Here is a 27,059-nt window from a genome sequence, read left to right as displayed (position 1 = left end):
GGGCTAGGCAGGCACTTTACCACTTGAGCTATGCTCTAGTACTTTCTGCCTTTGAGCTATGTTTCAAATAAGAGTCTTGAATTTATTTCCAGACTGTACTGGGCCATAACCTTCTTAGTTATGTTTCCCATGTTGCTAGGATGACAGGCATGTCATACCATGCCCAGGTATTGTGTTGAGTTGAAAGGTCTTACTAACTTTTTGCCTAGGTTAGCCTGAAACTACAACCCTCCGGAGCTCAACATCCTAGGCATGAGCCACAGCACCACAGCTACCATCTTCTCTTTCCATGGAAAAGAAAGCAAGTTTTAAAAGCTCAGTGTAAAAACTTGCTCAATGAACACAGGCCTTTGAAGACTCCAATCTAGGTCTCCAGGTTAGGGATTTACCATTAATACATGTGGTTCTTCCCGCAACGTGTGCAATGTTAGAACAATATGTCACATGTTTTGCCTAGTCCCTAAGCTGGCTCCGTGCCTCATGGCGAGTAAGTATCTGATAAATGTTTGATAAATGAATGTCGGGATTTTTTGTTGTTTAGGTTTTTTTTTTTTATTTTGTAAAGCCCTTGTATAAATCAATGCAGAGAAATGTGCAAGTTGCTAAATACATGCAGAGCTGCCAGATGTTGCTCTGGAGACACAAGGACATGTGGCAGACAGGCAGGGAAATGGAACTGTACATTACCAACAGCTATTTGGCAACATCTGTCTGAGCCAAATACCAATGCATGATGAATTCCAGAGGTGGGGAAAATAGCATATGGCCCTGGAGTTTGGTACAACATGCTAGATATCCACTCAGTTGGACCACTCGAAGCATGTGAGCCTGGAGACAGGATAGCTTTGGAAAAGAGAGAAGCCATGAACCTAACTCAGATATTATCTCCCGCAGGAAATCCGGATGATTTTATCTGGAAAGTGTCAAGGTAAAAATATTGCTCAGCCACATCTGAAGCCTATTTTCTAGACGAAGGCATACAGCCCATAAAGCAGGGGATTTGGATGGAACAGACCTGTCTCTCTACACACCAAAAATTACGTCGAATTGCCCATTTTTCTTGGCTTAAGTCATAGAATTAACTGTGAGGGTGCATTCAAAAGCAGTGGAACAAGGCGGCGGCTAGTCCATATGGTATCTTTGCATGAATGATGAGACAGTACCACTCAGGAAGACCAGAAGACATGCTGTCTTGGAAGTGGACTACATATATCCCAATACAGTCTACTGATGGCTCCACCATAAGGAGCCGCCCTGCTCTTGGGAAGAATTCTCATCTAGGTGGAGCATTAAAAACAGAGGAACAAACACACCCAATCAGCTCTCTTAGGACCTAAAACTCTCTGGAGGAATTGAGATGAAATGGTTCCTTAAAAAGCTCTTGAAAACACCTGCCTAGCCAATCCCACTTTACACGATGGGAGGAGGGTTGCTTGGAGAGGAAAGGGCTTAGAAGTGAGTTCTCATCCAGATTTCCACTTTCCAAGGTGGACCCATGGAAATGTGTTTTTATTCCCCCATTGTTTTGGCCACACTGATGGCGGATCCCTGTTCCCATTGCATACTGTGAGTGCAAGCACACTTGAACCAGAGGCAGCAAGTTTCCTCCTTTGCCTCTGGTGACAGCAGTTGTCTCTTCTGTATAGTGTTGAAGGGTGTTGGTCAGCCTCCTGACCATGCCAAGACATTAGCACATCCATAGCACATCCTAACTATGTCACTGACCATACTGGGACAAGAGACGGCTCAAAATCTTACTGTACATTTTAGGATTCTCCCACTGACATTTTAGGAGACAATCCCAAAGGCGTTTTGGAAGATAATCAATGTTTTCCAGGAGCAAGAAATATATAATAATGGAATACCAATAACCTAGAAGCAAGAGAATGAGGACTTCCCGATTAACCAGAAGAGTTCCACTGAGGAACTCTTGTCTTGCAAATGACTCCAGCAAGGCTAGGGTTACATGACTTTTGAGTGTGCTATAGAAATACAGAAGTTGACTACATTACTTTAAAAAAAAAAAAGACTTGGTTGCTTAAATGTTCACTGCTGCAGGATCAAAGCTTCTCATTTTCAAAGCAACTCTGTACAATATAGGTTATGCCTCTCGATTGAAGATGCCCTTCACCAGTATGTCATCTCCCAGTGTGAGCTCACAGTAGCAGGATTGGGAAACTCCCTCTGTTAGAGCTGGGGGAATCTCATAGGTATAGATACAGCGTGGAAACTCCAGGAGTTTAGGCTCTAGGTAGGAGAATGGGAAGAGATGAGACCATCTTGGTAGAGATAGCGTTCCTTGGGAAATTCGGGGGGGGGGGGGGGAGAGTGCCTGGCACAGAGGAAACATAAGACAACAAATTCATCTTTGAAGAAAGAGTAGGTCGCCCTCAGACCTCAGGGAAGGGCTTCATTTGCTCTTACCTTTTCTATCCGGTTACACGGAAAACTCTGGAATGTCTTCACCCAGTCAGCAGTTGTAGCAGTAAGCAAGTCATTGCTCTCTTACTTTGAACCAGCCATTGGTTTGTTTTTCTCACTCATATCTAAAGAAACCAGCATTTCTCACCCATGCGGTTAGATCTTACCTATGAATAACAGTGCTATGTCCTCAAAAGGACACAGAAGAACTTGTAGTGGAACCAAACATCATTAAAGTGCTATTTCTAAATCTGACGGTCTGTCTGGACCCAGTTTAGCAGAAGAATGTCTTGACGTTCCTCTTAACACTTAGGATCACTAAAGTACCAGACCCTTAGAGAGGGTCACAGTAAATCCTGACCAGCCACAGAGTGGCAGAAGAGGTCCCTGGACATTTGTGTCCACGGTGGAGTTCGCGAAGGTTTCCTGCTTGTAACTTGAACAGCCCTCACAGGATTTCTCAGATAGGACAGACCTCGCTGATCTGTCCACAACAAAGGGCTGCACAAGGACTTAGGACAGAACTGGATTTTCATTTCATTTCAGTTGGAGAAGCATTTCTACTGTATGTCCAGAGATGCATGGAGAAACATCTTGGTTTCCACGATCTATTTCCTCATTCTGACCTCAAATTAAGGATACAAGGAGACCAAACTGCCTTAAAAGACCTTTCTCCTTTGCATCAGAGTCTATGTGTCGGTGCATGTGGGAGAGGGTAACTTGGTGGAGGCAGAGAAACAGGAGTTTGACTTGAGCTAGAGATGAGTCAGAAGCCAGAGGCTTTCTCCTATCTTTGCATGATATTCTGCAAAACTGTATGAATTTTTCCCCTTGCTTTTCTTATTACCGAAAGGCCAAAACCTTTCTTTCCCAAAGATGCTCCTTTGTTGTTGTTGTTGTTTTGCTTGCAGGACTGAGGGACCAAACTCAAAGCCTGGCAAATTGCTAGGCAAGTGGCCTGCCCCTCTGCTTTATTCCTTCCCAGCCCTTCCAAGGATGTTCTTTCAACATAACTAAACTGTTCATGAGTATTTGTTACATGCCAGGAATTTGCATGTATATTTATTTAATTCCCCCAAATGGCTATAGGAGGTAGCCTTTTTATTTTTTTTTGGTCTGTCATGGAGCTTGAATTCAGGGTCTGGGCGCTGTCTCTGAGCTCTTTTTGTTCAAGGTTGGCAACCAATTGGAGCCATAGGGCCACTTCCAGTTTTCTGGTGGTTAATTGGAGATGGGTCTCACAGACTTTCTGCTTGGGCTGACTCTGAACCGAAATCCTCAGATCTCAACTTTCTGGCTAGCTAGGATTATAGGCATGAGCCACCAGTGCCTGGCTGAGATAACCATTTATTATGTTTATTGTCTTAAATAAGGATATTACAGAAAGATACAATACCTTGCCTTAAGATAACTTAGAAAGGAGGAGGAATAGCAGATGGGATTTGAACTGAGGGACTTATCACTTGCTATGCTGGTGCTCTACCACTTGAGCCATGCTTCAAGCCTTATTTTTTGCTGGTTATTTGGGGGGATAAAAGTCTTTTGAATTTTTCCATCAGGTTAGCTTAGAGGTCTTCTCCCTCAGGTCTCAGCCTCCTGAGCAGCTAGGATTATAGGCAGAATAACTGACACTTGGGACACATCCAGGACTTCTGACTTCAAAACTGTACTTAGAGACTCTCATGTACTTTCCAGCTGTGTCCTGAGGCGTGAGGTATTCTGGAACCAAACGCTATGCTTAAAGATAATTCTATATAAATTAGCAATAGCAAGCAATTGTTTACAAACTTGAAAAGCAGGCCTATTATCTACTTTTTCCCTCAGTAAGTTTAAACCAAACAAGAAATCATTCAGAGTCTCACATAGCCTTAGGATCATCCATCAGAACCTCAAATCTCACTACAAAATATTTTAAGAATGGAATAAGAAGATTTGAGAATTTTTTTTAAATGCTAGGTCATACCAAAGATTATTTTCAAGAACATTTACCTGATAACATGTTGTGGACAAGAGAGAAGAGAGAGAAAAAAGGAGAGAAGAAAGAGGGAAAAGAAGAAAGGCTAGAGGGAAGAAGGGAGCAGGGAGAAGAGATGGGAGAGAGGAGAGGAAAAGAGAGGAGAGGCTTGGAGAGGAAAGACCTGTCCTTCCCTCATCCTACTAGGTCAAGGATGCAGACAGAGGAAGAAGCTAACATTTTTTCAATATGGATTAGTAACAGCCACTATACCTGGGTTTTACAGATCTTTCTTCTCAATGCTTCTCCATTATCCTGCATGGTAATTACCACTAACGCCAACACCCCTCAAGCTGAGGCTCAGAGACATTAAGTGATGTGCACAAAGTCACAAATCCAGCCTTCATATCTCCATGTGTCTCATTTTGAGGCAGTAGAATAGCAGGGAAAGCTATAACAATCTATGTCCCACAGCAAATGCACATTTTGCATCATGCTTTCTTTGGGTTTTGCTAGCAAAGGTGCAAACTTTTATTGTTCCCTATGGAGGTCAAGTCTCATTGTATCTGAATTGAAAATAAAATAAAGTATTTATAAAATAAATTTAAAATAAAACAAATATTTTTGTTAGTCTTGGGGCTTGAACTTGGGGCCTGGGCACTGTCCCTGAGCTTTTGTGCTCAAGGTTAGCATTCTACCATTTTGAACCACAGCTCTACTTCTGGTTGGGTGCTTAATTGGAGATAAGAGTTTTACCAACTTTCCTACCCAGGGTAGCTTTGAATCACCATCCTCAGATCTCAGTCTCCTGAATAGCTAGGATTACAGGCATGAGCTACCAGCACCCAGCAAGTAATTTTAAAGTAATAGTACTCTAAAGTTATATGTAGCTGGGTTTGGCTGAGCAATTTCACTCCCAAGAAAAGTGAAAACCTATGTCACAAATTCCACAGGCAGCTCTGCTCATCACAGTCAATGTGGGAGCAATGCAAATTCCCATCAACTGATAAAAGGATAAACAATTGGGATCTGTACATGCGTGGAATATTACTACTAATAAAAGGACTGCATTGCTGACATTCAGTATAACATGGACCTACCTGCAAGTATTATACCAAGAGAAGCCAGACATCGAGAGCAATCCATAATTGATGTAAAATGTCCCGAACAGGCAAATCCACAGAGAGAGAAAAGAAAACTGCTGCAGGGGTCGAGAAATAGAAGGGTGGACGGGAGATATAAGACCCCATTTGGAGGTGATAAATATGTCTAAGCATTGGTTGTGAAATGACTGAGCTACTTTAATTTTTTATTTTTTGGTCTTTTTAAAAGTTGTCACTGTCAAGGTGATGTGCAAAGGGGTTAGAGTTACGTAAGTCAGGTAATGAGGACATTTCTTTTTGAACAATATCAATCTTCCCTCATTTTCTCCCAGTTTTTCCCTCCCTCCCCATTATATAGTTCATTTTCAACATAGTGTCTAGTAAGTATCACTGTTGCATTTGTTCACCCACTACGTTGGCGGGGTTTTCTTTTTGTTTTGTTTTTGTTTTTTTAATTACCTTTGGCTGGGCTCTGGTGGCTTACACCTGTAATCCTAGCTACTCAGGAGGTTCAAATCTGAGGATTGTGGTCCGAAGCTAACCTGAGCAGGAAAATCTGTAAGACTCTTATCTCCAATTAACCACCCCCAAAACTGGAAGTGAAACTGTGGCTCAAAGTGATAGAGTGCTAACCTTGAGTACAAAAGCTCAGGAACAGCTTGCCTAGACCCTGAGTTCAAGCCCCAAGACTGACAAAAAATAGCCTTCAAATAGTTGTACAAGGGAGTTTCAATTTAACATGTCCATTGATAAGTTCAATTCATGACACTCACCCTTTCAGTCACTCTGATTGTACTACTTTGTAAACATAGAAATCAAATGGATGAACTGTATGGTATGTACATCCGAACTCAATAAAGCTGTTTGTTATATGTTTATACTGAAAATCTGTATGATGAAAAAACCACAATTGCACATTTGGTAGGCTCTTGATAAGTATCTAGTGAATGCACCAAGTTTCTTTTGCTGTGTGCATGCCAGTTCTGGGGCTTGAACTCAAGACCTGGGCACTATCTCTTTCGGCTTTTAAGCTTAAGCCTAGCCCTCTACCACTGGAGCCACGGTTCTACTTCCAGCTTTCTTTGCCCTTACCTGGAAGTGAGTATCTCATCTACTTTCCTAGCATGGCTGGTTTTGAACTGTGATGGTCAGATTTCAGCCTTTTGAGTGGCTAGGATTATTGGCATACATCCTTGGTGCCTGACTGCACCGAGGTTATTTTTTAATGATCACTTTGGAAATAAGTTGGTTGAAATTCAAGTATGTCTTTTCAGCATCTATTGCTCGAAAGGTATGCTTCTTTTGCACAACACTGCCCAAAGTATGTCCTAAGCTCAACTATTCTGGGGATCAAATGTGGTCATGTGTCGACATGCCACGAGTGCTAGCAGCCCAGTTATGCAGCCCGCACGGGACTGCACAGGGCTGCATGGTCGGACCCTGCACAGGACCCCAACAGGACTCATGGCAGTAAAAGAATCATCTGTGATTGGCAGACAATCAAGATGCCATGAGTGTTGATTACTCCCTTATCTCCCTCAATACCCTAAATCCAGCCCAGCAGAGATGTTCCAGCATGATTCAGGGCTATCAGCCAACGAAGATGTCATCAGAGTCCTAAAATCTGGGGAAATGAGCAATAATCTTCTTTGTTTCTTTCCTAGAAAATTTCCTAAAAGCAAATCCTGGTAACGCTTATCTATTTATAGCCACATTTGGGATCAAATGGAACATTATAGAAAGGGGGGAAATCAATAAATTCTGGAGTTAGAGAGGAAACCAGTATCTGTACTTGTAGAGTGGGGGGCGGGGGGGACATGGAAGAAACTGATGTCATGATTGGAGATTCAGCTGAGGAATTGGGCCGATAGGAACGGTTGGAGAACATCCAAGAAAAAAGTATCGAGATGCAGAGTGCACTGAGAAAGAAATAAGGTGGAGAAATACTGCCTTACACAGCAAAGCAAATTGGCTCCACAGACAAGCTTCTGATAACCAGATAAAGTCCAGAACTTAGCCCTGACTAGACCAATCTCTCCAAGGATGGTTTCCAAACCTTCCTCCTCTTGTGAGCAAAACCCTCCCAAGAATTCTTTACAAAGTACCTATTTCACGTCTCTTGAATCCTAAGGCATCAAAAAACAAAGTGAGCCTTGGATCTGGGGAAAGTGTGCCCTGTATAAAATGAAAACGAGAATGTGGTACAAAACTGGAAAATACTTTTCCAAGGTTCAGTGAGACCAGCTGAGCTCCTGACTTCTCTTCTCCAAAGTCTGATTCACTGCTGGTACTGCTGAGAACATTCAGTCCTGTCTATAAGCAGCTATCCTGGTGGGAAAAATAAGAAACCACAACTATAAAAATGAGTTATGTTCAGCCCATTAAAAAAAATAAAAAGGAGAGCTGAGAGCTTTGTATAGATTATTCCAATCCATTTCCAAGAGAGTTCTGTGGGATGGGAATTCCACAGGTGAGGAAGAAACTAAGGTTTCAAAGAAATGAGGCCAGGGTTAGATGCACGGCTCAGGTGGTAGAGAGCCAGCCACTGAGCACAAACATTAGATCCAAATCTCAGACAAACAAGGAGGAGGAGGAGGAGGAGGCGGCGGTGGCAGCGGCGAAGAAATCAGGCAGATTCCCCAAAGTTTTTCCAAAGTCACAGCTGTCAAATGGCATGTTTTGATTCTGAGTCTTCTAGACAGTGTTTCCTCTGTTCCCCTCTTCTTTCCACATTGGATCTATAATCCATTCATTGGGCCATACAAGAGCTTCTAGAATGAAATGCTGATAATGTGATGGAGGTGCCTGATCCCTAAGTAGACCAGAGAGGGTATCAGGAGGCATTGGAAGTTGGGGTATCTACAAGATAGGGGTTCCTATAACACAGGGGGTACAGGCAAAATGAGTCTGATAAAAAAAAATACAGCAGTGGCCAGCTGAGCACCAGTAGCTCATGCCTCTAATCCTGGCTACTCAGGAGGCTGAGATCTGAGGATCAAGGTTCAAAGCCAGCCCAGGCAGAAAAGTCCGTGATGCTCTTATCTCCAATAAACCACTCAGAAAAAGCTGGAAGTGGTGCTGTGGCTCAAGTGGTAGAGTGCTAGTCTTGAGCACAAAGAGCTTAGGAACAGCACCCAGGCCCTGAGTTCAAGCTCCAGGACTGGAAAACAAACAAACAAACAAAAAAACCCAGCAGTAGTCACATGACTTCTATTTCCCAGACCTAAAGCTTCTAGACTATTTTATTGTCTTCACTTCTAAAAAACATATTAAAAACATAAGAATTTAGAGATTGAACATCAAATATTACTGGTGGCATGATTTAGACTGTAAATAATTTAACATCTACGTTGTGCTCCTGGATTGGTCAAGTATTGCCATAATCAATAATAAACAAAGCTGTGAAGACAAGGAATCATAGAGCTATTAACATTTCTTCCACCATTCACAAAAAACAAGAACATAATAAAAATCATGGATATTTTGTTTCTTAACCAGTGAAAATTACTCTCAATCATGCATCTTCCCTTTGGGTTTTCTGCACAAATTAACCAAATGTTTCTTCTGTCCAGTAGCAAAGTCACCTGTCCAAGTTCCCATGACTCTCAGTGACAGGGACACACCACTTGTACCTTCGGGCCCCAAGGACAGGAATCTTTTGCTCTTGAGAAATCTCTCTGAACCAATCACCCAATATGGCCACCACCTTTGCTCTTGTAGGCTGCAAATATCGGAGAAGGAAATGTTGCCTTTGAGACGTCAGTCTATGAGTTACTTAGGGGAAACAATACTAGACAAGGAGTCCTAGTTCTAACTAGCTGGACACTAACTATGGAGCTGACATCATTGAGGACTTTCTCTTTCCTGGCTGCAAAGTTCTCCTGTGCGAGATGAAGGACTGAACAGGTTGTCCCCAACTGGTATCTCCCATTGGGGGGCGGGGATAATTTTCCCATCAGCTCTTCCTGGTAACCTGTTCGGGTGATCCCCTGAGCACGTACCTGTTTCTTGGTCACGGTGCCATCCACAGGGTCCACGTATTCAAAGCTGTCTGTCTTTGCCACACTGTAGATATGGCTCCCCACAGCAAACTGCTGGCCGATGAAGGACTTGTCTGTGACCAGGACCTCCAGGTCCCTCATAATGTAATAAGTTGCCTTGGGCTCCAGCCCCTCATAGTCAAACCTAGGCAAAGGAAGGTAGGATACAGGAAGAATAAGTAACCCAGTCAGAGAGAACCAGCAACTAAATGGGCCCCTTGAGGGCACCTAGACATTGGTTGTGATTTCAGGAAATGAGGGCACAGAAATGGAGCCGTACCTCATTTCCGCTCTTCCAAAATGTCCTTGCAAGGATGAGAAGAAGAGCAATGCTAAGTCAAGTGTGCGGGGGAGGGCTGTGGTTGGTATGTTAAATGCTTTCAGAACAGGAGTGGCATGATTTGGTTGCTCATCCTTGTTCACTTGCTGTAGCCATCAGGCCTCCTCCTCAACCCTTAGTGACCGTCACCCTTTCCTGTCCCCAGCTTTTGTCCCTGCTCTTTGTTTCCTTTACCTCAGCTGTCTCTCTACTCCTCTAGGTCTGGAACATTCCCAGAGCTGGATCATCTTCTTTCAATCTTCAAACCTACATCACCTCTAAAAAATATCTTCCTGAGCAGGCATCATCCTAGTATTTATTCCTATCCATGGCTCATCCCTATATATATATATATATATATATATATATATATATGTATATATATTTACAGTTAATCTATACTATATAAATATATAAATATATTATATATAAATATAATATAATATATAAAATAAACATGCTATTTATATAATATAATATAATATATAAGTATTAACTGTGATATGTATTTCAGTTATATAATATGTACTATTATATAATATAGAATATACTATATATAGTATATAATATATTATTATATATTATATAATATTAATTACATAATATTATATAATATATAATAATATATTATATATTAATTATATATATTATATATATTATATATAATCTATATTATATAATATATAATATAGATTATATATATTATATTATTATATTTATTATATTATATATTATATATTATACATTATATATATTATATTATATGTATTATATTATATTTATTATATATTATATAGATTATATATAATATATATTATGTTATTATATTTATTATATTATATATATTATATGTAATATATACTATATATAGTATATTATATATATGCTATATATAGTATACATATATTATATATAGTAAATATAATATAGTATATATTATATAATATAAATAGTATGTTTATATATATAACTATATATACTTATATATAGTATATATATACTTATATATAGTATATTATAGCATAATATACTATATATAAGTATATTATATATTATATAATAGTACATATTATATAACTGAGATATATATCCCAGTTAATACATATCCCAGTTAACATATATCCCAGTTAATATTTATCTTGTTTCTATATTTGTTTACTTATTATCTGTTTCTACCCACAGAACATGAGTCAGGAGGATACAGATCTCAGCTCTCATTCTTGCTACTTCTGAAACATGGTAAGGGCTATCTAGATTACTAGCCTGGAATAGAGGATGAATTAGAGGCAAGGAGACAGGGAGGCAAAGAGAGAAGGAGAGATGAACTGAAGATACTGTCAAATTCTCTTGAAAAGTTGGAAGAAGCATCACCATTGGCATCAAACAGAACAGCGGGGCCAGGCAATGATTAGAAGGGGAAAAGGACTATTACTCCTTGCTCATTTGTTGTTGTAGGATTTAAAATATGATAATGCAAACCAATCTGTTGGCTCAGTGCAAGGTATCAGAGCTTAAAATCTATTAATTACTTCTAATCCGGAAACTGTCTAGTCTCTCCTAACATCAGTTAGTCTTGTCTGAGAGCTACTGACATGCAGGAGGTCTGATCTACAAAAGAAACTCAAGCTGGGGCAGCTAGGGCCAGTGGCTCTGGAGGAATCTCACATAACTTCACAGAGCAAAGCAAAAGAAGGAAAGTCCCAATAGTTGTTATTACATTATTCTTTCTAAGGGAATATCCAGTAAATATCAGGGCAGAGAATGCCCTCATGGCCAGTGGTGTCTATAGCCCTTTTTATTCTCTTCCTTTTATGCAAAGTGTTTCTTCCCCAGCTTCAGAAACAAAACAACAGAGAACGCCTTAGAATACTATCAACACAAGTGCTATGACTCTAGAGTCTCCTTAAAGACTGTCATTTGAGGAAGTTAAAACCCAAGCAAGAGCTGGGCCCAATGATATGCACTTATAATGCTGGCCCTTGGGAAGCTAGGTCAGGAGGATCATAAGTTCAAATCCAACCTAGGCTATGTAGCAAGAACCCGTCTCAAAAAAAAAAAAAAATACAAAAACAAAAACAAGAGTTAACTCAAGGGGCCAGGAAGATGGGATAGGACAATCAGGAGATAGCTAAGTGCTGAAGGAGATTCAAAATTGAGACAATCCACTAATGGATAATAGATCACATTCAGTCTATGGCTGAGCTCATGCTCGGACCAGCCATTTCAATGCTCATATTCATATACAAGCAGGTCCTAGAGCCACCCTCTCTTTATTACCTAACATTTCCCCCTCCAGCCATCACTACCACATGCAGCAACACAATTTCAAATGGAAAATTGTTTCTAGGGCTACTTAGACAAGGAAAACTATGTGGGAGATTTTCTCAGATACAACCATAGGGATTGTATTAGTTAAATCAAAATTGTTTTATGATTTCCTCCCTGCAAAGAAATTTGTCAGGCTGGTCATCATTTATTTCAAAAACCTCCCACTTGCCATCTGCTGGGGTTGAAGGGAATGTTTATCTTTTGTTCTACCTATTCCTTCCTCCCCTTTTCTTTATCTCAGTGATCTTTTTGGACATAATTTAATGTCCTACAAGAAATTAAATCTGCTCTGCATACTATGCTCTAATATGGCATCTGTTATGAGAAAGGTGATTAACATTGTAAGGTCTTGGCCACAAAAATAAACTATATTATAAATATGCCTTTCATAACACCATTTCTTCAAAACACTGGCAAGGAATCTAGATAATTATTCCACAAATTATGAGGAAGGCATCCGTGACTCAAAATCATCACATTAAGCCAGAGGTTGGCAATCACAATATGTTTTATCAGTTCGAATTATTTTGGAAAAACTTAATAAAGAATTCCATGTACTGATTAACCCTTGCTATGCAAAATAAATAAAACTCCACACGAATCAGGGGGTCATACTTGGTAGAAGTACTGATGTGTAAAACAAGTTTATACCTGTTTTGAGAATCCCTATTTCATGATGCAATGAATCATTTGGGGTGGTCTGAAAGCCACTTTCCCAGCCTTCTCAACTAAACAGGGACCAAGAATATTATGGTGTTGCTGTTTCCCAGAACACTGCAATCTCCTTAAGATTAATAAGCACTATCATAGTCTTCCTTATTCTCTGATAGCTATCTAAGTAAATGGCTTCCCCAAAGAAGAAACAATCACCTTATAAGGGAAAAATCTAAAGCTCTCTTTCTGCCTCTCAAGCTCCAGAAACACAACTGAACACCCAAAGCATTTGATGATTCATAGGCAAAACAAAACAACCTCCTTGTTTTAAATGCCTATAGTCTCTGAGACTAGCCTCAAACCCCTTCCTCCACAGTTCACATCCTATCCTTAACCATGGCTTAATAGTACGTACGCATACCTGAGAAATGTAGGTTCCCAAACCTAGCAAGCAACCATGCCTCTAGAACATTCCTCCTTCCTCTTATTTAACCACAGGAAAGACGCTGAGACCACCTACCTATCTTAAACCCCCACCCACTGTGTTTTCACATGCCTTCTTCCTAGCTAGTATTTCCCTTTCTTGTTTCTATTTCCATAAAAATATCTGGGGCTCTTGAGACATGTGGTCCCTCCCAGGGGGTGCCAGCTTTGGCATCTTAAGATGGACTTCTTTCTGACCATCAGTGTGAAGAGAAGTCAAGGGTAAGGAGAGCAATACAAACAACACCTCAACCCAGTGCAGCTTCTGCGTCAGGTCCTTCCTTGATACACACTATGCTTTGACTGCGTGACTCTCAGAGCCAACATGGCTACCACATGACTCTCAACGCTCTGTGGTTCAGATAGTCTCCTGATAGGGCTGCCCACCTCATCTGCACTGAGGAAGGGATTACATCGGGGGAGGCACAACGTTTGTCTGTTGGTAGCCATTGACCCACCTATTAGAGTGACTCAGTTCCTGGCTTTTGCTCCCTCTGATGTTTCTGAAAGATGTCTCTTTCTTAAAGTGGTAGCCCAACAGTTATAGAAAACATCAGCTATAGGAAACACAGCTGCCCTGGGGACATACAGAGGCCCTTCCCCTTCTTACCTGCAGTAATAGTGGCGGCCATATTTGGCCCAGTGGTCTCGAACAATTTCCTCCACGCTCTGCTTCCGGGCAGCAATAATGGACAGCCAGACCAAAACAGCCCAGAGGCCATCTTTCTCTCGGAGGTGATCAGACCCTAAGGGGAGAAAGAAAGATTCTGCTGTAGAATCTTTTCTGGGAAGTACTTTGAAGAGACATGGAAGAGGAAGGAGTTCTGGAGGAGGTGGGAATGTTGAGAGTATAAAGCAAAAGCAAAAGAAACTAGTAAGACCAATTAATAACTGAAGGCTATGTTGAAATGATCGGTTACATCTGTCACTGTGTAAAGTACATGCCCCACAATATATTTGTTTTTCCAAAAATAGGCAAGTGAAAAACAAACAACATAGAATGTTGACAAAAACACAGTAAAATCCTAGAGACTGTTGAAGAAATTGAAGAGCGTAGCTGACTGCATCAGCACAATGGTATCGTTAATTCATCCTTTTATTTAGTGAAGACTTGGTGATCCCAACAATGTACTGAGCCTTGCTCTACGGCCTAGAGATATAGTAGTAAAATGCCCTTTACTCAAAAATTTGAACTTAACTAGAGAGAAACAAGCAAAAGAAAAATAAGACAGATAAAAGACCAAAATGCGACAAATAAAGGCCAGTACTTAAAAAAATTGAAATGCCTATGTCACAGAAAATAACAGCGACAAATACTCCTTTATCTAAAGTTGAATGGTGATCCCATCAGATGCATTCTTTTGGGAGGAATGGTCTTTGTAGGTATTACTAGGTTAGATATCCAAGAAATAAAATTATTCTGGATTATCTTGGTGAACCCTAAACCCAGTAACAATAGTTTATTTATCTATCTTTATTTTCAATTTAAAAATTTTTTTTTGCCAGTCCTGGGGCTTGAGTTCTGGGCCTGGTCACACTGTCCCTGGGCTTTTATGCTCAAGCCAAGCACTCTACCACTTAAATCACAGCTCTACTTCCAGCTTCTTGTGGCTAATTAGAAATAAGAGTCTCACAGACTTTCCTGCCAGGGCTGGCTTCAAATCTCGATCCTCAGTTCACAGCCTCTTGAGTTGCTCAGATTACAGTCATGTGCAACTGGTGCCTGGCGAACAAGGGATCTTATCAGGAGAAAAGACACTGAGAAATGGAGAGAGATGATCCAGAGGGAGAGAATCTGAGATGGGAGTTCTACTACCATTAGCCAAGGAAAGCATCGAGCCGCCACAAACTGAAGAGGTAAGCAAAGACCCTCCCTGGAGCCTGTGAAGAAATAGTCCTACCAACGCCTTGGCTTTGGATTCCTGGCCTTTAGAACTAAGAGAGAATAAGTTTCTATTGTTTTAAGGCACTCAGCTCGTGTAGAGATAGCCCTAGAAGACTAACACAGGTCACTTGGGTCAGGCCCACTGAGATAAAGAATCTGAGCTGACACTTGAGGAGGAGTTGTCCATGCCAAGGTCTAGGGAGAGAGTGTTCCAAGCCACGGGTCAGCAAATGCAAAGTCTTTGAGGCAGGAAGGAGCCTGAAAGCCAAATCCTGAAGCTACTTGTATATTATAGGACAGAGAGGTCAGTCTTATTATATGTACACACAATAGAAGAGTAAAGTCTAAACAAGAAGCGTCCAGTAAGAAGTTCATCTAGAAACATGATGCAGGACCACTGAAGCATCTCTTGGGTGGTCAGTTGCATGCTTCCTCTAAAGTGGGTAAAAGCCCTGAAGTCAAAGGATCAGTTGTTGTATGAGAAAAGCTTCAGGAAGGCTTAGGAATGAGGATTTCAATCATCTTCGGCTACTCCAAGAGGCACAGAACTGTGCCTCTGCTTCTTTGTAAAATGGTCACATCATCATCAATATTATAGCCTTTAAAAGAGCAGGCTCTGGGACCTGTGGACATGTACCTGTAATCCCAACTACTCAGGAAGCTGAAGTAGGAAGATCTTTAGTTTAAGACCAGTGATACCTTGTCCCTAAAAAAATGGCAGGCTCTTGAGTCAATGTTCATGTTGATCCCTCAATACATACTTGGAGACAAATTATTCTGTTACACACACACACACACACACACACACACACACACACACACACACACACACACACACATGACTCTAGTAGCAGTAATGTCTTAAGAAATAGGACTGGAACAACAGAGAACAGTGCTCTTGGCTTCCAGGACTGTGAAAAACATAAATAGAAAATCAGCAAGTGAGAACCATGTCACAAAGTTGCTAAACTCATTTTTAAATAGGATGAAACAAATCTTTAGCTAACTTAAATGTCTTTCATGGTGTCTCCCTGTAGCTACAGCCCATGCACCATTCTTATACTTACCATTTTAAATGCTTAAATGTTTTTTGTTCTTAAAAGGGAAAATATACAACCCTGGGAGAGCAGTGACGTTACTTAAGTCAAAAAGACAAAGAGTCATGTTGTTAGTTCTTAACGCACTGATCCGTGATCTGCTGATGGCATTGTTGGATGTCACATTAGGCTTATATCTAGGTTAAGAAGACACTGGACACTAATCATCACACCCCAAAGTGACTTTGGACTCAGCCAGTGAATTCTTCACACTGATACAAAAAAGGAAGAAATTTGGACGACTCAGTCTCAGAAAGATGGCCAACTGCCAAAACAACAAGTCTAGGAAACCCTGCCCAGTGCGATCGTTTCAAAACCTTTTGTCCTTTTATAGCTGAGAAAAATCACTTTTACTTACTGGCTAGAGAAAAATACCCTTTTGTTCAAAAACATCCCCAGCTGGATCACATTACCTAGAGAGAGAACCATTAGATGCTATTAAGTGTGTAAGATAAGATTGTCAGAATTTACTGGTAGAGAAACACAGAGTTCTTTTAGGTGGATTAAAAGAAAATTAAAAAAAAAAACACCTCAATCCATTGTAGCCAACTGCAGAGTAACTTGTGAGCTGGCCTGGATATCTTTGCCTACAAGCTAAACATTTGCCAAGATTCTTAAGGGGCCTACGATCAAGTAAAAATTAACTGTGTACTTTATAATTGTCAGAGGCAGAGATAAAGACATGAGTTAATGAGGCTACAATTACACAGATGTTTCCAAGTGAAGACCACAGTGTGTGCTACAGGGGTCTTGGGAGGTCCTTTTAATATCTTTAAGGGACATAAACGACATATCTGTGACAGGTAAATTAAATAAGGAGGGAAGAAAACACAAAGATACCACATGATGTCCTCTATAAAGAGTCAAAATGGGTGGGGGATGTTTACATAAATAAGGATATGTACACACATATATGTATCTGTCATATATAGTCAATAGTCTACGTTAAAAAATGTTTTTGTAAGTCAATAAGAAAAAAAGAGGAACCTCAAAAGACAATTGGGTACAAATGAGCCTCTCTCTCTCCCTCTCTCTCCCTCCCCCCACCTTCTCTCTCTCATACTCGTTCAGTCGATGAGTAACAAATCCAGCATCTTACACATGCTAGGCAAGTGCTGTATCACTGAATTACTTCTCCATCTCAAGAAAGTACTTTTCAGGAGAAAATAGCAATGGTCAACAAACAGCCTCACTGTGGTCAAAGCCCATAAAGGGGGTGGGGGGCACCATTTAGGGATAGTCAGATGAGCAAAGGTTAGCTTGGAGAAAGGACAATGTGTAGTACTGATAAAGTACCAGTGTAAAAGAGTATATTGGGTTAATGTAATACGACAATTATGATCAATAGGGTCATATTCATGTTTGGACCCAGTGATTCTATTTCTTTATCTGAACACAAAAAGACATTCATAGATGTATCTAAGAAGGAAACACTGAAGAAAAATATCAGTTCTCACATAGACAAAGTACTGAATAAAGAATCTTCAGTAATAAATGATGATGTTTAGACCCATTTTAATAACTGGGAAAAATCAGTATATCCAAAGAGAATAACAAGGAGTGACATGGTCCAAAAAGAAATGTACTCATTACCTGACTTAGATAACTGGAACCCCTCTGAACATCACCTCAACAATAACTTGTAGGAAGTGTGTGCGTATGTGTGGGTGGAGAGACAAAAACAGAAAAGCATACAGCAATCCATCAGCAGTAAGGAGACAGCTCAGAAGTGGTAGCATTGCAGGCGATTTTCTTCTCTTTACGGTATTTCTACAATAAACATGCTATTATTTGTATGTGAGGAAAAAAGGTTTTTAAATTTACCAGTGGGGTGTATTCAAATTCACATTTAAGACCAGGCCTTTCAGAATGTTGTATAGTTGGATCCCAGTGACATCCAGCCTTGTCAGATTTAGTAACATGCATGTAATCTGAATTAACACCTCCATGTCTTTGGAAGCTTGCTTCTTCTGACTGAGTCTCCTTCAGGCCATGGCAAGGAAAATGGATCCCTAATTCCTAAAGCCTGTAAGTACCACACGCCCTTGAGCGTCCAGGCCAGCACAATCCAAAGCCCACCCCATGGAGTAGTGGTGGAGAGCAGCCATCTTTACCTGGGCACCAATGGGAAGGTGCTTGGCTATTCTCCGCCAACACTCCAACAAGAATTGGCCTAGAAAGTGGGACTTGTCTACTTTTTTCCATCACAAATATCAAAAGGTTCCCTTTCTACTCCAATTAAACTTGGAGTTTTCTCAGGCTGGAAAACCATGGTCCTGGGGCTAGGGCACAACACCAGTAAGGATACTACCTCTCCCAAGAGGGCAATCGAAGGGAAAATAAAGAGAACGCCCAATCATCTCAAAGGAATTTGTTTCTTCAAATAGAAATTCCAGTGTGGATGAGTCCATCAGACATCACACAGGCTGCTGCCCAGTCAAATCATCACAGCTGAAACTAATGTCAGGGAACTCTCAAGGCGTCAGTTAGGAAAAGCCAAAGTCACGTTGCACCTGTTGGTGACTCTGAGCTTTGACATGGTTAGCAATTCCCTAACCTGGATGGCACCATAGGACCACCCACAGAACTTTAATACCTCCCCATACACACACATACCCACACCCTGGCCAATCAAATCAGGAATTGGGCAGTATTTTCCCAAAAGCTCCTTGGGTGGTTTTTTTCAGGTTACAGCCAGGGCTGAGGGCTGCTGTTTGAGGAGAAGGTACTTCATCTAGTCTCATGGTATGGGGAGTGAATTAACTTTCTTCCTTATTTTGCTCTAATTTGAGGCTATCAGATAGTGACCCCCTAGTCTCCAGTCAAACAGATGCAACTGACAGCTTCAGTGCAAGGCTCTCTCTCTGTCTTTCTCTGTCTGTCTGTCTGTCTGTCTGTCCCCGCTCCCCCTGTATGTATGTCCTTTTGCAGTGATCAACTCATCCTGGTTAGACCACAGCTTTCCCGATTTTAACACAAAAAGTTCCACAGCCCAAGAATCCTCTAAGTTCCAGACAAAGAAGGACATTCACCATCCAACAGGAAAGACCACCTGCTCCACGAGGTCCCTGCTCATTTTTAAGAGGCATGCACATTTGGCACATGCATTTCTTGGACCCAGAAATGACAGGTGGCATATGCATCTATACGCTTATTCCTAGAGAGGAATTACAGGCAAGAGCCGTTGCTTCTAAGATCAGCAGCAAAGCCCCTGTCATGGGGCTCAGTTACTTCAGACACCTGTCATCCAATGTTCACAATTCTAAAGTCCCTTTTTACAGATAAGAGAGTAAAACCAGCCATTTGTAAGAAGTCACATGGCGGCTAAGCAATCAAAAGCGGGTTTGAACCTGGGCAGACTGGCTCCAAAACCTGTGATCTCCACTGCTCCTGGAGTAGCCCAGTAATGGCAGAGATGTCAGGAGGGAGGTAAACCCAATGTCCCACCAGTGAATGCTGGGCCTGTCCTTCTGAGGGTGGGGGTGATGAATTTACATGTCTTCCTTTTCACCCTTGCCATTGCTGGGGCGCTGCAAGACTCCCCCTTATTTTTCCTCTCCTGTCAGCTTTATAAATGATTTTCATTAAACTACCGTGGAATTCTCCCCGTCCACTTTTCATTGGCTCAAGAGAGGGATTTATTTTTCCAAAATAGCACTATTTTATTAACACACACCCTCAGCGGTCAATCATCCGTGTTAAGAGGAGGGAGCCCTGGAGCAAGTTCATGGCCAGCTAGAGATCACTTCCCTCAGTGCCCATAACTCTGAGCTCTGAGCTCATGTATCCTACACCACTGCTTTATCACTAAAGGTTGTGTGTGTGTGTGTGTGTGTGTGTGTGTGTGTGTGTGTGTGTGTTATACATATACATATAGAATATATATACATATAAACACATATATACATGCATATGCATATGTGCGTGTGTTTCTCATCAGAAAGGAGTGCAGAATTCACTAAGAAGTGTGCTCTGTATGCCAAACTAGAAATCTCTTTAGTGGATGTTGGGCTGAACTGTCATTCTACAGTCATTACACCTTTTGATGAGGGCAAGACATCTTTGAAAGATAATTTTATCGGCATCTAAATCCCAAAAGACAAGCCTTCTTTTTCCAAGTTCCTTAGAAGAATGTGTTCTGCCTGTCTGGAAGTCTTCAATCTGTGGCTAGTGGCCACAAAGCTCCAGGACTTCCAGAAAGCACTGGATAGTGGTGGACCCAGTGCAAGAAGCCCCGTTCCTTTGCTTTTGTTCAGACAACTCTGCCTAACTCTGCCTCTTGCCACTTCTGTGTTGGTCATGGTGCTTAAATTCAGGGTCTGGGTGCTGTTCCTGAGCATTTTTGATCAAGGCTAGAGCACTAACATTTTAAGCCACGGCTCTACTTCTAGTTTTCTGGTGGTTAATTGGAGATAAGAATCTCATGGACTTTCCTACCCAGGCTGGCTTTGAACTGTGATCCTCAGATTTCAGCCTCCTGAATAGTTAGGATTATAGGCGTGAGCCACCAGCATCCAACCTTCTTGTCATTTTTGATGGACTTGGAGGATTAACTGAGAGGCCAACGGAACTGGGCCATGAAAACCCCAAGGAGATGATTGTGTGTGATGGAGATACTCTTGCTATTCCAAGTGGCAGCTCCGCTTCTCAGCGTGGGCATCACGGGATGGTTCGCAGGAGCTCCAGAGGGGAGTTTCAGCTTTCTAACATTACCAGGAATCTCTTGGGGGTGTCAGTCATAGAACCTCTGTGCTTTTCCCAGCCTAGATTGAATTGCACACGTGCACACAGTCCCACAGAGCAGCTGAACGGTCTGATAATGCTGTCACCACAACCGCCTCATCCCACAACCCAGCCAGATGCACATGCAAAGACCACAAAGAAGAAAAGCACTGGTCCAAGGACATCCATCATCAGACACTGACCGATGGCATACTCTTGCCCCCTTCTGCAGGCTGGGCAGAAGTGAAAACACCCAAGGAGCAAGTTAAGACAAAGAATAGACTTGAGTTTTCCTTTATTCGGCTTTGAGAAACATAGAATCTGTGTCTAAACTCTCTGTACCATGAACATATGCTCATAAAAATTTTCAAAAAGCAAAAACAAAAGAGACAATCTAACTATTCAGTCTTCGTACCGTACCACTGCTTGAGTGAAGGTGTATGTCACTCGCATGTAAACTGTAAATGAAGAACTATGGCTCCTTCAGGAATTTCAAGATTCCTTTGCAAAGTAAGCGGAGAAGTCAACATCATCAACCATAAGACACTAGAGCCCTTTGGGGCTGGGAAGGTGGCTCAGTGGTAGAGCCCTTGCCTTGCATGCATGAGGCCCTGGGTTCGATTCCTCAGCACCACATAAGCAAAAAGAAAAAAGCTGGAAGTGGCGCTGTGGCTCAAGTGGTAGAGCGCTAGCCTTGAGCTGAAGAGCTGAGGGACAGTGCCCAGGCCCAGAATTCAGGCCCCACGACCGGACCCCCCCCCAAAAAAAGACCCTAGAGCCCAGAATAGTGATGCTAAAGACATAAGAATTCAGTACATACCCACCCCCCAAAATCACTAATGCTGGACTCTACCCACTGCCAGACACTGCTATTTCCAAGTGAATGTCAACAACTCCAGACATGGGAAATGACCAAATTAATGTTACATATTATGAATGCTTTACAATCTCTTGGTAACACTGGATTCAGGAGGGAAGAGCTTTCTAGAAACACTTCATTGGCTGTTCATCTGTGCTCATAATTATGGGATGATTGAAAATACCACTGCTTTGTTTTAAGAGTTTTTTTATACTTTTGATGTTATCAGCATTCATAAGGTCCCTTCATACGCTTTTGCAAGGTCTACATGTGTGTAATTTAGCTTCTGTTAAGGTTCTTCAACAACCAGATCTTCTGAAACAACTCCACTAAAGGAAGATAAAAATTTAACTTACAAAAATTGAAGGGAAAAACACAAAAGTGGAGTCAATCCTCTCTTCCTCTCTCTCCTCTCCTCCTTTATTTTCTTCTTCCTTCCTACCTTCCTTACCCTTCCTTCCTTCTTTCTTCTTTTCTTCCTATCTTTCCACCTTTCTATCCACACCATCGTCCCTCCTTTTTTCCATCTATGCACAAACATTTCCTCAGGGCCTACTATATTTCAAATAAATAGATCTGAACAAGGTTGGAATGGCTGACCTCGGGGCATTTATAATACCTGAACAACAAGCAAAGGAATCCAACAGACCTAAGAAACATGCAAAGAACTCAGGACTTCCTGAGTAGTGAGTTAATGACTGGTTAGACAGGGGACAGACTCAAGTCTTCTTTATTTGGCTGAATCCAAACTCTGTACAATTAACATATGGAACACATAGAATCTGGTCTTCTTCCTATTGTGCTAAAAAAAAAACAAATTTAAAAACAACAACCACCACAACAACAAAAGCCAGGTGCCAGTGGCTCATGCCTGTAATCCTAGCTACTCAAGAGAATGAGATCTGAGGATCGCAGTTCAAAACCAGCCTGGGCAGGAAAGTCCGTAAGACTCTTATCTCCAACAAACCACTAGAAAGCCGGAAGTGGCGCTGTGGCTCAAGTGGTAAAGCACTAGCCCTGAGCTAAAGAGCTGAGGGACAGCGCCCAGGCGGAGTTCAAGCCCTACAACCACAAAAAGAAGAAGAGAAAGAAAGAGAGGTAGGAAGGAAGGAAGGAAGGAAAGAAGACAGGAAGGAAGGAAAGAAGACAGGAAGGAAGGAAAGAAGACAGGAAGGAAGGAAGGAAGGAAGGAAGGAAGGAAGGAAGGAAGGGAGAGAGAAAGAGAGAAAGAAAGAAAGAAAGAGAGAGAAAGAAAGAAAGAAAGAAAGAAAGAAAGAAAGAAAGAAAGAAAGAAAGAAAGAAAGAAAGAAAGAAAGAAAGAAAGGAAAAGAAAGAAAAGGAAAGAAAAAAACAACTAAGATGCAAAAACAGCCACTGGGTTATACCAAAGATTTCACAGTGGAAAAATTTGGTGTGACAATTACAAATAAGTTGTGCTAAGAACTGGGGCTAATTCTGAGTTTTCAGAAAGAGATAGATGTATATAAGGCTTGGAAATGCCCTGGCATATACTAGATGCTCATTTAAATGTGAAAATTCAACGTGGAGTACTTCCTTGGGAACAATAAAAACAGTGTTTCTTTGACATAATTCAAAGGATCTTGATAATAGCTTAGCAAATACATCAATGCAACGGTACATAATGAAGATGGTGGTCAAGCTTGGAGATCTTCCAGGCATTCAGAAAAAGAACAATTCTTCCACGTTATCTGTAAAGGGACTAGCTCTGGGCTAGGACAATTCATACTCTGCAAAACTGGCATGACTTCTTAGAAAGCCTATGTCAGGGATGGAAAATAATGGAACATTTTCAACAAACGCAAAAGAAATCAAAGATTGTGTTTTGGTTTTAATCTTAATTTGAATATTTTAGTAGATCCTCTGTGTCTGGGAAGCAGCCAAGATTCCTTTAAAATTAAAACTCTCAACAAGCCAGCATGCCATTTGAATGAACAGCCTTCCCTTTAACTCTTGAGTATTTACAAAATGTTCTGCTTTCTCCCTATAAAGCTGTTTTCCAAGGAATAGCATAAATACCTGCTCCTAGCACAAAAGATGCTTTTGGGTACTTAAATGATCTTAATTCCTTGATCAAGAAATGAATACAAGTTTTCTGTTGTTCAGGGCCTAGAGCTTTCTAGAATGTGGATGCTACCAACAGCATATTATCTTGGCTTACCCTGAAAGCTCAAGACATTAGCAGGGAAAATCTCTACTCGGAGTATGTCTCGGTCACTCTGGGCCTAGCCCTGGGTGACATCTTGACATCCCTAAGCCTGAGGCAGATCCACGATTTCCAAATGTTCTTGGCACTTCTATGCATTCCTAGTTAGTACATACACGATGCCATACCTCAAGGACACTAGAAACAGTCCCATTGGAGACACGTGCATACATTCTAGAAGTTTCTCGCTAGTTTCTGAGCGAGGATCTTTCTATCTCTCTATTCCTTCTTCTGTAACGAGATCATTTGACTCTGAAAAAAATGCATCTTTAAGATAGATAGCTCCTATGACCAGCTGACTTTTCCAAGTTAGAACTGTCAGAGAGGCTAGGTGGGTGGCTGGTGATGAGCAGGCATGAGCATTGATGTGGATCATCACTCCTTCCGGTTCTCCAACATTCCTATACCTCTGCACTGCTTGGGGAAAGACAGATGGGCGACATAGGCACACACCTGTTACCAATCCTGGAGAAAAGCCAAATACTGGTATTCACTTGAGCAATGGTGTTTGTGGTTGAGGTGGCACACTTAAAATGCAGACTCAAGCTCCACACAGACAGAGATTCAAAGTTAGACTGGAACACAAAATATGTGTTTACTTTTACTTTTTGGGGTTTTTGGGGTTTTTTTGTGGTATTAGGGACTGAACTCAGGGCCTCATGTCTGCTAGGCAGGAGTTTTACCACTTGAGCCACAACTCCAGCCCCTTTTGGCACTGGTGATTTTCAAGTAGAGTCTTAACTTTATTCCCTAGGAAGCATGAGCTGCATTCCTCCTATTATGTTGGGGATGAGGTGTGCACCACAGTCACCAGCCATTGAGTTAAGATGAAGTCTCATGAACTCTTTTTATGCCTGAGTTCAAACCCCATCTCACGATCTCTGCCTCCTAAGTAGCAAGTATTACCACGCCTGGCAGAGAAAATCTGTACTGTCAACAAGTTCCTCTGTAATTCTGACAGCCAGCTTGGAGCCTCTCCACAATCAGGCACAAGAATAGAAAGAAGCCATCTCTGTTTTGGAGACTGAGTGAGCCAATTCCTACAGACTCTGGGTCATTTACGGTGGAGAACTTGAGACGGAAAGAGTCAGAAAGACTGACCAGCAAAATGAAAAGCAGCATCCACAGCCGCGTGGACCTGCCTTTCAGTTCTGCTGTGATTTACTGCACATGGAGTCCGGTTCCAGGCTGAGGTGCCCTGGGAGACTTCTTCAAGGATTCCTTGGGCTGTGAGCATTCATCCATCAAACTAGGCTTAAGGCATCTGAACATGCCAATTGGCAGAGGAGGCATTACTTTTTAAGGCCTCTACGTTGAAGAATCTCTAGTGCTCCTTGAAAGGAAAATGATAAGCAACTACAAATGAGAAACAATTTAAAAAAATACATCCTCGACAGTCCAGCCTTCATACAGTCAGCATCACTGTCTGAAAACAGAGTTGTTGAAAAGGGCTTGCAAGGTGGCCTCGCCCCCAGCATGACTTTCTTGAGACTTTCTCCTTCATCCCACCCTGTCCATCAAATTACAGCCCCTTGGGCCCAATCTGAACTCGTGCCGAAGAACATTTCATTGGAACACAGCCAGGCTCTGTTGTTTATGTATCAGCCCTGGCTGCTTTTGCTCTACAGGGGCAGGGCTGAATAATTTTTAAAACATTGTTATTTTTAAGACATTGTTATTGTTATACTAATTGTACAGAGGGCTTTCGTTATGATCTACCCATCCATATGTACATAATATGCTTTGATCATATTCGTCTTTTCATTGTTCTTTCTTACCTCTTTTTTCCTCCCTCTTTTTTTGTTTTACCATTTCAATGAGTTGCATTATTCTGTTTATACACACGACTATAATGAACTGCAATCTGCAATCACATCCACATACTCCGTTTTAACAGAGACTCTATGTGACCCTGTGGCTAATCAAGACTAAAATATTCACCATCTTGTCATTTATTTCTATGTTTATTTATTTAATTTCAATGTCTGTCTGGGGCTTGAACTCAGAGCCTGGGAGTTGTCTTTTAGCTTTTTTTTTTTTTTTGCTCAACTCTGGTATTGTATCACTTGAGCTACAACTCCATTTCCAGCTTTTTTGGTTAGTTAATTGGAGATCAGAGTCTCAGCAACTTTCTTGTCCAGGCTGCCCTGGAATCGCAATCCTCAGATCTTAACCTGAATAGCTAGGATTACATCTGGCCATCTTTCTTTTTAGGGGAACAACTTGGCAAATTTTGCTACAGACCCATGCTTTTCAGACTTTCTGACCATGATCTGCAATAAATACATTTTGCCAATACACACACACACACACACACACACACACACACACACACACACACACACACACAATTTCCAAACAATATCTTTGCTAAGCTCAATATGCTCTGATCTCTCAAATGAGTCACAATCCATGTTTGGAAAACTATGCTTCAAGAAGTCCTGAATAACTGGTTGCTTACATCAAATGCCCTGCTCATGCGCTCCCATTGGCAGGACCTACCTCTCTCCTGTCTCCATGCTGTCCCAGACAGAGCTGCCCTCCACACATCCTGAATTCAGGCAGTAGTACTTAAGAGAGCTTGCTCTGGTCTCTTTCTGTCCAAGGAAACACAGGTGCATGCTTTCCCTCCTGACCTCCTCACAGTAATACTGCTAAGATGCAATTCATTTGGGTGAGAGAAGGAAATATCTCAGGAAGAAATTCCTTCATGAACTTCAATATGGAGGAACACTGTCATTCTATCTAAATCATTTAAAATGGATTCAGTTTAGGTCTGACCAGACAGAATTTATTCTTAGGGGAAAAAATGGATTTATTCTTAGGAATTCTGGAATGATTCAACATTGAATGTCAGAAACATTTCATTAAACTTATATAAGGAAAGAGAAAAATACATGCATGTATTTATATAATCAAAGAGCAAAATATGTCACCAAATTCCACAGGATGTCTAATAAACCCTAAAGT

The 27,059-nt window shown here is 41.3% G+C and overlaps 1 protein-coding gene across 1 annotated transcript in view; it reads right to left on the bottom strand.

Moving 5' to 3' along the window:
- Window positions 1-27,059, bottom strand: part of Pgm5 (phosphoglucomutase 5) — a 149,690-nt gene that overhangs the window by 26,564 nt on the left and 96,067 nt on the right. Inside the window, exons 8-9 of the mRNA XM_042699375.1 lie at window positions 13,913-14,048; window positions 9,480-9,663 (exon numbers count right to left, since the gene is read on the bottom strand). Coding sequence (XP_042555309.1) covers window positions 9,480-9,663; window positions 13,913-14,048 — 320 coding nt within the window. The remainder of the gene's footprint in view (window positions 1-9,479; window positions 9,664-13,912; window positions 14,049-27,059) is intronic.

The sequence above is a fragment of the Dipodomys spectabilis genome, unplaced genomic scaffold, assembly GCF_019054845.1.
Source record: "Dipodomys spectabilis isolate Male_0828 unplaced genomic scaffold, ASM1905484v1 ptg000241l, whole genome shotgun sequence".
In the NCBI taxonomy this organism is placed as follows: Eukaryota; Metazoa; Chordata; class Mammalia; order Rodentia; family Heteromyidae; genus Dipodomys; species Dipodomys spectabilis.
Note: the sequence above shows the minus strand (reverse complement) of the source record. Positions and strands in the feature narration are given on the sequence as shown.